The sequence below is a fragment of the Antedon bifida genome, chromosome 1 (assembly GCF_963402885.1).
Source record: "Antedon bifida chromosome 1, ecAntBifi1.1, whole genome shotgun sequence".
NCBI lineage: Eukaryota > Metazoa > Echinodermata > Crinoidea > Comatulida > Antedonidae > Antedon > Antedon bifida.
Window position 1 is genome coordinate 13,659,768 of NC_136226.1, and position 11,510 is coordinate 13,671,277.

General features: G+C 30.7%; 1 protein-coding gene across 1 annotated transcript; it reads left to right on the forward strand.

The window, feature by feature from the left end:
- The first annotated feature begins 530 nt into the window (after positions 1–530).
- LOC144838684 (uncharacterized) lies at positions 531–4,476 on the forward strand. The gene is made up of 2 exons (XM_078694164.1): positions 531–575; positions 1,038–4,476. The coding sequence occupies exon 2, from the start codon at positions 1,065–1,067 to the stop codon at positions 2,748–2,750; it is 1,686 nt and encodes a 561-aa protein (XP_078550290.1). The 5' UTR covers positions 531–575; positions 1,038–1,064; the 3' UTR covers positions 2,751–4,476.
- The last annotated feature ends 7,034 nt before the right edge of the window (positions 4,477–11,510 follow it).

Here is an 11,510-nt window from a genome sequence, read left to right on the forward strand (position 1 = left end):
ACACAAGTAATATTTTGTACATTTACTGCTAACTCTTTAAACTTGACTCTGGTATTGATCAACTTTTTTAAAATGTCTAAACGTACAGTAGTATACAGTACATAACCACAGCAATAAGAAACAAGGCACAGTCATTATGCAGTACTGAAGGGTGTAAGCCCATGCACAGTACTATCTCACGTACATGTCTTGATATGTGGGTAGTGGTACTACCCATTACCCAGTTTGTGCTATTTCTGGAGTAATTTAGAACGAGTACTCATTTAAGAGCCTAATTTAAAACAAAAACATACTGTACTGTACAATATGCACAAATTATTCATAATATAAATATTTATCATTATCTTTACTATGTTTCTAAACAAAGTATAAATTTAGTGTATTTCTGTGAATAGTTAATTATTACATTTTAAATGTCACTGTTTAAATAGATTTATGCTGGTCTACATGATCTGTGCAGTAGTTTCTATAAAGATCATAAAATAATTTTATTTTTTCTTGTTTTATTAGAGACAGTAAAGAGAACATTCAAGTTTGAAACCCAAGAATAAACTGTAGACCAGAATATATGCCAGGTAAATATTTAAATTTCAAATTTAACTACCAGTAAATTGCTACTCTAGAACTTGCAATTAGAGACGACTTTAGGAACATGGGCTGCCTAGTTTAATTATAAGGGGGAGGGGAACAAACAGTTATTAATATTAGAGTAAAGTCAATAATTCTTTTATTTGAATATATTTCATGAGGATAGACACATTTAACTCTATAAAAGCTAACCTTATCTAACGTACAGTAATTATTTTATGTTCTGTAACTTTATATTGATTTTTCAGTATTTTAACCTGCAGAAGTCGGTACTGTATACAGTGTTCTTTTAAAGAGATGCATAATTTAAAAATCTAAATCTTTTACTTTTGTGATTAAAATGGTTTTGAAGTAAAATTATACTGTATGTTATTGGTGCTCTTCATTGTTGGTTTGAAATATAAAATTTAACTTTATACTAAATAATATTTTGTAACATTTATTTTCAGGCTTTTTAACCAAAGATAAAATAGAGAATGGGGCGAACTAGTACAGCTACGACTCCTGAGGGTCACATGATTCGCTTCCAGTGTCATCACTGCCCGTATTCATCACCAAATAAACACAACTTGATGCTTCATATCAACTCACATCGAGGTCATCGACCTTACCAATGTCACTACTGCCCGTATGCAGCCTCCCAACCGTCCACCGTTCGTACTCACACACGTGTCCGTCACCGTGATAGATGCAAGTACAAATGTATTCACTGCGAGTTTTATTGCCAAAAAGAACGTGCAATTTCTCTCCACCTGGAACGGTACCACAGCATCACAACATACTCTATCGCAATGTATCTGAATTCAAGCTTCGTTGACGACCAATTTGCAGCGCCCTCTGATGGGATAAGCGTACTTAAAGGTAGACCAAGTATCTACGACCGACAAGCGAGGATGTCTACTTTAATGAACTCTAATACAAGCATGAAACCAGAATATTTAAAAAGTTTAAACATGGAGAATATGCTCGCATTGCATCAAAATTTAGCTAACGCCACCACGCCACCAGCGCAGATGCAACTCATGAATAGTGAATACAACGCTATAATGGACTACACAGTTCAACAACAAAAAGAAAAGGCCAAAGTAATTAATGACAACGGTGTTAAGCATAATGTACAGGCCCAGCCAATGGACACAAGTGCCCCTCTTGACTGTTCGGTGAAATCATCGCAATCGCCCACTCACAGTAGTGAACCTGATACTACCGATGTATCGGACGCGATGTCAAACGATATGGAGTCACATTACGAATGCGACCAATGTGACTATGCATGTGCACACGAGTCACAATTTATTAAACATTTGATGACGATGCATAAAGATAGTGGTATCGTTGTCGTAGATCCATCGCAGGAAGGTAGCGTAGAGTATTCATCTACCAACGCCGAAGCAGCAAATTCACATGCTACAACTAATGACCAACCTGAAAATGGCGTTACTTCCAATCACAAAACTTTAAATGGAACTGAGGACAACTCTTCAGATACTATGACAGATTCCAATTCTAAAATGACAGCATTAAAATCTGAAAGTCATTCAGAATTTTCCAAACAGCCATTTACCCGCGATAATGGCCGCCCTCCAGTTTATGCAAGCGCAAATAATATCTATGTAAATACTAGTAATGCTATATCACACGCAAACGCAAACACCGTTGTATCTTATATGTACGATGCAGCATTGCCAAATAAAGCAGCGTTTATCAAAACTGAAGCGGGCATACTTCCAGAACATATCAATGGTACTCATAATCGTCAGGTGGATCTAGGAAGTGGCAGTAATCGGATACCATCCAAACGAAAAATGTTAAATCCTGTTCAACGGCTGGATAGAAACAGAGCTAGCCCGACAGTTTACCCCATAGACAATCGGTCACCGCCTCCTGTACCAACCAGTCCAACCAGTATCCCGCATGACCAATCAACGCAAACTAATAACCACATTGCAGAAGATCTACGACAGAAGCAGGAACAGCTACAATTTCTGTGCCCGCACTGTAAGATCATTTTTCCGGATAACTTGTTATTCGTGATTCACCGTGGATCACATGGATTCAATGATCCATTCCAATGTAATATGTGCGGATACAAAGCGATAGACAAGTATGAATTTACGACACATATTCATGGATGCCCTCTATCGAAACAATCCCGAGATTAGGTAAGAAAGAAGTAAAATGTGTAAATCATTTAGTTTGGTGAACAAAATTATTATTACATTCTTTCTCCTTTTTTTGGAATAATGCAAATTCTTAAGCTTTAAAAAAAATTGTTTTGTTTTGAAAAAAAACCTTTTAATTTAGTGCATTATTTTGTGCTTTTCATACTTAATTTATGTGGTATTAACTAATAGAGGTTTATACTTCACTTGTATGTCTTCATAATTTATTGATAGTATAAGAAAAAATGAACAGGGTTCACTTGTGAGATAATGTTTTATTTATGTCATCCTTTGAGATATTTGTAACATATAAGCCAAAATAATACCAGTTTATTATATAGTATTTTCACAGAAACACCTTCAAAATAATATTTATTACTAAAATGAATGATAACCTGTTTGCAATTTATTGTTAATTATATTGCTTTTTAAATATCCGAACATGAATTAAGATAAACCGCAAGTTTTATTCAGCCAACACAAACATACATCATGATCACCAAATTTTATCGGATTTCCTTTAGTCTAGGATGTATTGAGAATTATTTAATTAGAAATAAATAGGACAAAGGAATTTTGTGATATATTCCGTCTTATACAGTTAACGTGTGCTTCCTCAGATAACATTTTTTTTTAAAACTCTTCAAGCAATTTAGTCAACGTCCGCTAAAAAACAAGATTTACTTAAATATAACATAGCATAGATTATCAGATTAGAATGCATGTATTCTAAACTCTAAATTATTGATATCGGTCTGTATAAGGTGACTCTCTTTGTTCTAGCTAAATGTAGAACACATGCTTAGCATTCAAACAAAGAAGGCCAATCAACATTAAGACAGTTCTTCTAGTAGACTGCGAGAGAGTCATATTTTTCTGATAGTAACACGGTATTAATCCTCACCAGAGATTTAACTCAATTCTCATGAGATTTCTGGCATTCTATATAAATCGGCTTCATATGTTGTTACATGAAACATAGCGACATTTACTCCGTACTCGTTATATGCTGTAATTTCTGATTAGTTCACGGCCTTTAATTAATTTGAATCTATCGTTTGATCATGTATCTGCGTGCCATACTCGTCCGATTCAATGTTTTACTATCCAAAAAATATACAAAGAACGTTGGAATTCATAAAGGTCTTTATATTAAATCTTTTGTTTGCATGCATGCACTGTATAATTTGCCTTGTTTAGCCATTTGTCAGAAGAACAATACACATGTTTGCCTATGAATTGATAAAGCTCCTATGGTTAAGAAATCTGGGCTGGCGATATTTACATTTTAATTGGTTTTCACAAAAAAGTGTTGAGTGGTATTGTTTTGAGTGGAATGAAAAGCTGGTTAGCCCAAGGCTATTTTCAATGTGTTTGTTCAAACTGGGTTTTTTGCATCTGTCATGTGTAAACTGTAATATACTTTTTGCATCAAATTATTGATTATTATTAACCGAGACCAAGTTGTAGCAGTACTATATTACCGTTTTTCTATTTTAATTATTTAATTATGTTACGCGTTAAGGAAATGGTATTACATACGTCAGACCTTGAAATATTTACTGTAATTACTCCACAAAATGTTGATTTATTGGGATTTGCAACCATTTTAAAATATAAGTACAGATTTTTGCTTGATTTAATAAAATAGCTTTAACAAACAAACATTCATTAAATTGTAATTTTTAAAGAAATGGGAGAAAATGTTCTTTTATAATTAATAGTACAGAACAATTATGTCATAAGATATATTTAAAAATAAGAATTAACATAATAACATTATTGTTTGGTATTTCATGGATACTCTTTAGAGTTAACTTTTTCTGTAGTGAGTTGTATTATACTTTAGAGCCAATTTATTACTCTGAATATCAATCAAAATCAAACTGTATACACATCTACATTCTTAGATATATGTTATACTGTACAAACAATGTTGTTTTTTTTTAAATTTGAAACAAATGTCTTATTTGGGTTAGATTAGATTACATTTATCTCAATATGGTGGGGTCTATACCAGACATTACTTGAACTCATTAGATCATGTATGATAGCAACTCATTATGTAAAGGGGTTAATATATTTACATAGCTGCAGATGACATTACATGTCTACATGTCTTATTGTAAATTTAGCTGACGTCACCATCCATAGGCCATTCACCGCGGACATGCAAACAATATGAATGTCTTTTGTGACGTTCTGTTTACACAATGCAAGTATACTGGATAGATAATGAGATGATATAAATTACACTATAAATTATTGATTTCGTTGCTGCAAATTTAAATTTTCACTATAATTTTTTATTTATCTTCTTCTTAAAAGAAGTAAATATATTCATTTCAACATTTGTATATAATTGGCTATTTAAATGTTGCAAAATTTCATCCATGATATTTATAATTGGCAAGACCAGACTTTAACATTTGATAAAATTAATATTATTATATGATGAAAAAGATATAGTGATCAGTTTAATAATTATAAAATCAACTAAACTGCTATACAGGTAATTTTATGCCAAGTTCTACACTGTAACTTGATATTCTATAAAATGATGGTAGTGCTATGGTCAATAAGTAATTATAAAGCGCTCTTAGATTTTTTTTAATGGTCAAATATGGGCAGACAGTTAACATTGTATCAAAACCTTGTGGTCAGTCACTCCAGACCTTATACTAATGAAATTAAATTGTGTTTATCATATTTTTAACTTATTGCGATTTGAAAATCAAACAAATTATTTAAGAACTGGTGTGGCAATAAAAAATATAATATTAGTATTTAAACTCTATGGCGAGTGGTCAGTAATTTTAATTTATAATGAATGTTTTTCATATCTTAATTTCCTTTGTGTATGAAGTGCAAATAAGAGACAAGTTGCCCTAAGCAATCACCTAAAATTTGTCGTCCTAATTTCAAAGAATGTTCAAGCAATATTTAGTAGTAGTACTTTATTTCCGTTTATTTAAAGATTTCGGTTTTAAATAAAAACATAACAAAATGTTATTATTTTAGTAGTATTAAGTTTATTTTGGGGGCTTTTATGTAAAAGTAATAATTTTGTTTTGCCAATAATTTTCGTCACCAAGTATTTCATTACTGCAAGACCAAAGAGTCGTTACAATTTGATTTTTTATACCAAGTTTTTAATTTAAATTTATGTTAGTTTTAAGTAAGAAAAACATTATTATGTTTTTTAGAATACCTTGCATGTTCCTGTTTTATCAATGTAAATAAAGTTTGGTTAAACAATATACTACAAATGTACCTTTATGAATGCTATTTATTAATCTACATTTCATGTAAGTAACGTTTAGTTAAGAAGTCATAATTCATTCGTGAAGGTCACATAGAAACAAATTCTATCATTTTTTTTGTAGATTATAAGGTATTTATTGTACATATAAAAACAGGTTTAGTGTTTATTAGAGTCGTTTGTGTTGTACGTACTGTACTAAAAGTACAAGGCTTATTGTAGTAGTTTCTCTTTGTAAATATAAACTGTACACAAACATGTACGCATTGCTTTTTGTAGACTGTTAACATTTAAGTCGCTAAAAAATGTTTAAAAAACAAAGTCAAGTCCAAAGAATCCATTTTATGTTAATATTGTTAGATTTTTGTTTGTGCTTAGTTTGTACAGTTGTTAGACTATTGCATGCTGAATTGTTTATTAGAAATGTACTGTACTTAAAAAGAGTCTTGCTCTTGCTCTTATTTAGCATGTGGTTAGATAAATGTGACTGAAACCTATTTTGTCTAAAAAACATTTAGCATGGTCTACCGATATTTAAAACATTCTAACTTTAATATAACTGAATGTATGAAAAATGATGGTACTTTCAAATTTGGAAACCGATGTTTTCCAAAAAAAACAACCAAAGATGATAGTTATGACCCATGTGTGTTGTCAACAATTTGCTAAAATTCGAGCTAACTTTTGAACAGCTCAATTTTTCTGACTACTACTACTTTTCCAAACTCTGTTTTGATACTAAATTAAAATAACTAAGACACAATTACCAAAAAACAAAAAAAAAACAAAAAAAAATAGGTTACAGAAATTAATTTGGAATGAAGAGTTTAAAAAGTGGCTATAAAGTGTTTTCTTTATAGATATGAATACTGTTATTTTGTCAAATATATTCTGTAGCACATATAGGAATAAAAATGCCAATTCTATCAACAAGAGTAGATGACTAAGTTGATTGAGTGCTATACATATTCTGTGTGCTAAAGTTAAATCAAATAGATAATATCATTGGTTTAACACCATTTGTTACAGTACATATGGTAATTGTTTGTGATAACTATGCTTCGAAGTATTTAATCTATAATTTATACCAAGTCAAGGAACTTTATTTTGTAAAAGTGTCCCAGTATTATATCAGTTTTATTATATTTATAATTTTTTTTTTTTTAATTATTTATTGTACTAAAAGCAAGTGTGCTGTTTTATTAAAGTGGTTATCGTTCTGTGAATGAAAACAAACTTGTATTAGGTGCCAAATGTAAGGGATTAATATATATCAGTTGTGATTGTTTAACATGAGTTTAGAGTGGTGTGCTGACTGCTAAAGTGGTGTTACTATTATTGATTCTATTTATTACGTATAGTAGTTACATAAATTATCAATCAAGAGTTGACATTTGTGTAATCATGGATAGGTTGTGCACTGCTGACATGTTTTATCAATTTAATTTAATAAACAACTCAATTGTAAAATACTGCATAGAATTATAATATAATCACTGTATGTGTTGGTGAAGAATTGAGTCAGCAGCAGTCCTTTCCCTGGAAGATTTCACCCGCTATTCAATAATTACTTCCAAAGTCTGTGACCCACCCCTAATATCCTTTTATTGAAAATACTGTATTTTACTATGATGAATTACATTTTGTATGTTGCCATCACATACAAGTATGGTTTGGTTGTATTTAAGAGGCCAAAGTACAACATTTTCCTACTGTTTTTAATAACATCAGTAAACACACACATTTATGAAGCCTCTGTTGTCAATTGTCTTTGTACTTATAGCAATGTAGTATAAGATACTATACATACTGTTGTACTCTGTATACTGCTAAGTCTGTAATTTAATATGTTAAGAACATCTTATTTATTTGGTAATATAATATGTTTCTTCATTGCTAAGTATATTTCAGACATAATTGTAATGTTTGAAAGCATCTACTGCATACATAATCAGACCATATTTTACAGAAACATAAATGAATATGCATATTTTATATCAGAAATTCCTACTGTTTGATGTTTTTATAACAATTTTTGAAAGGTAATATTTTCTCTATAACTTTTATCAAATCAAGATTGTAAAATTTATTCCATTTTTCAAAGATAATTGTTAAAAAGTATAATAATAATAATTTATTTATGTGTCGCTAAAAAAAATAACATTTTAAATTCTTTATGTCAACCATGTTTAATAGACAGACTCACAAAAGACCCATTATAGTTGAAATAATGTTTTTATCAGTCCAACTTTCCACAAGGCTGTGGCCAAGGAAGGTTCGAACGAATCCCTTGGTTGCTGAATTGCCCCTTCTAAACTAGAGACCAACAATTTTTGCTCCTTTTGTGGACAAATTATCTCCTCCCCCCCCCCCTTTTTTTTTTAATATCAAACAATTCTGGCTACAGGCTTTTTTGAACAACATTTAGTTTCCTAATAAATAGTAGTTTTGTCATATCAGTTTAGTATCAAAAACTAAGCCCCACATATATATATAACATTTTAGTAAACATGGAAACAAACTTTGAGCACTAAGATCTTCCTGAAAAAAAAAGAAATCGCTTCCATCTTTAACGATTTGATACCTTGCTGATATACCAAAGAATAAACCAAAGTAAAATGAAAAAAATTTACTTTAAACAAAACGGAAGAATTCATTTTTAAAATGTAATTGTACTGAGACTAATTTTCCTTGTAAATGCTGAGAATCGGCAGTAATAATATTATAAATTTGTGAATAAAATATTGTTACAATTTATGTAATATGACATTTAATTTACAGGCCATTATGATCACTGGAAAATCCTGAGTTGCTGAAACTCCTACTGAACATGATTTGTGTGTTCTTAAATTATCAGTATTTTTTAAAACGAAAGTTAAAGACACATTGATACTCTATATAGAGCTTAGTTGTGGATTTACCAATGATTATTATTAGTACCCAGAAACGTGGTATTATAGCAATATTGTATCATAGTTATGTGGCTCCTTATTGACCATTTAATATGTGGAGGAAATGATTTCCATGATGGGTGCAAGACCCTATCCGCCATGTGTGTGTGTTCGTTCAAAGAACAAAACATTGTTTAGGCTATACGTTTGTATGTTGAATGTAGTAGAAATAGCATTGTCAATTCAATCTATGTTTCAATGCCGGATCTGGCTAGACATAGTAGATTACTAAATAAATCATTGAGAATGTAGATGAGAAATACATGGTGTATATGTGTGTTTATTTACGTAGTTAAAGTTTCAATCACATGAACTAATTGAGACAAAATAAACTGCATAATTCTTATGTATTGTTCACCAATAGTGACATGATTTGTTTTACAAACAATACAAAACAATAAACACCATCACCTGCACTGTAAACCTTTTTTTATGGGGTGTGTTACCAATCAGAATAATTTCTTGATAAATTATTCATTCGTTCTTAACAACATAATCATCATTTCCCAAGCAAGGACATCATTTGTAACCTTTAACCATTGCTTGATTATTGCCACTTTAGTAAACCCCCTTCTCCCACCCCACTTTTTTGTTCCCATGTTCAAGTGGGCTCTTTTTACAGTAGTACACATCAGTATTTGGTATTCAACAAACATTGGTTTCAGTTTTGCAATGTAAACATCTGTGTCTTAATGGTTTAGATCCTAGCTTACCAATCCAGAGTCATTGGTTCAAATCACAGGATTTTTCTGATAAAATAAAAATACTGAAGCTTAATAATTCTGTTGGATGGTGTAAAAAAAAAAAAAATTTGCAATTGAAATAAAAGTTATTTATGTAACCCTGATGTTTTGAAGAAGCGAGTAAGTCCACTAGTCAGTATAAAACATTACTTTGCTTAAATATTCTACAAGCAAAGACTACTATTAAAAGCATGGAACATATTTCTGTATGGTAGGGGTACAGACAAAGGATACCGGTATATACAATTCAGACTCTTTGTAGGCCTATAAATCTTTAATTTATGACAAAGAATCCTATATTATTTGCCAACATACATAATATATTATTTATTGAGACAGCCAAGTAGGTTAATGGTAAACTTTTCATTGGCCTACCAGTATGTTCTCTTTAACTAGGTAAGTTATATGGGTGCAATATATTTTTGTATAGTGTCATATATACTCATTATTAATTATGGCAATGTATGACTTGATAATTCATAGGTACCAGCAAAAACCAAAACTTCATCATAATTTTAGGGGGAAACATTCATACATATTATTATTGTATTGATAAATAAAGAAGAAAGAAAGTTGTTTACATTAGGCTTCTGTATTTAAATTTGCATTTTTTTGGTTCTCATTGTAGTTTTTCACACCACCACACACAAATCACCCACAGAAATACAATAAACTTTTCAAGATGGTCCTCACATAGCAATCACGTTTGGATTGGCCTGTATAAATACTGTATGCTGAACAAAGAAGTGTTAGGATCCCATAATCAGAATCATTGAAGGGGAATACCCTTCCCATCTTAAATGCCATTTGATAAACTTTTCTTTTTTCTGTATTGCAATATTCAGAAATTGATACAATATTAAACTACTATATTTCAAAATGGCTTCAACATAACACCCTAAAAATCCTGTATGTTTTAATGGAGCATAACATTATATTTTATTTATTTTAAAAGTTGGCAGTATCCCAGGCCTATAATAAAGTACAGTATCATATCATATTTAAAAGTGTGCTATATATAGCATGCCTATTAATACAATTTTTACAAAAACAATACTGTAATGATGCATCTACAGTAGATTTTACAAATTATTACAAATATATATTTCTGACAAAGTGATAGGATGTAAGAAATGAAAAAGATAAAATATGTCACCACACCCTTTCATTTATGCACCCACAATAATATCAGAAAAGCAGGAATCACACATTGACTTTATACAGGAATGAATACAACGGTAGCCTGCAATGTAAATCAGTGGGATTGCCAGCCATGAATATTATGTTTAAAAAAAAATCAAATTTAAAAGGGATTGTTCTCCATCCAATCTCCTTCGCACTGCCTCCTTCCCCACCAAACCAATCCCCATCATTCTGAATCACTTCAGATTATGTTCAGAACAAACATACAGTACAACAAACAATACATGTACAATTAGATTAGTTTTAGTAACATATTTCTGTAATGCTCTAACTTTTTTTTGTAACAGATGTGATTATAGGCTCCAGACAGAATTGATGGCATACTATAGAATTGAAATACAGTTGAGAAATAATGTATTATAAACATTAATCATTCATGTCACGCCACATATCCATTTTTCTGTCTATCTATTTTTATCACATTGATATTTTATACATGTCCTTGCGAAAGCAGCATACGCATGTAACAATGTGTTTATGCATTATATTTTATTATATCGCCATTATATAGATTTTAAATCACTATTTATTTGAGAGTATTGGATTATATTTCTCAGTTTCAAAAATTATATATTACACTCATATTTCCTCATTTAAATAG

Coding starts and splice junctions, on each gene's coding strand:
- LOC144838684 (XM_078694164.1), top strand. CDS start 1,065: ATGGGGCGAACTAGTACAGCTACGACTCCTGAGGGTCACATGATTCGC.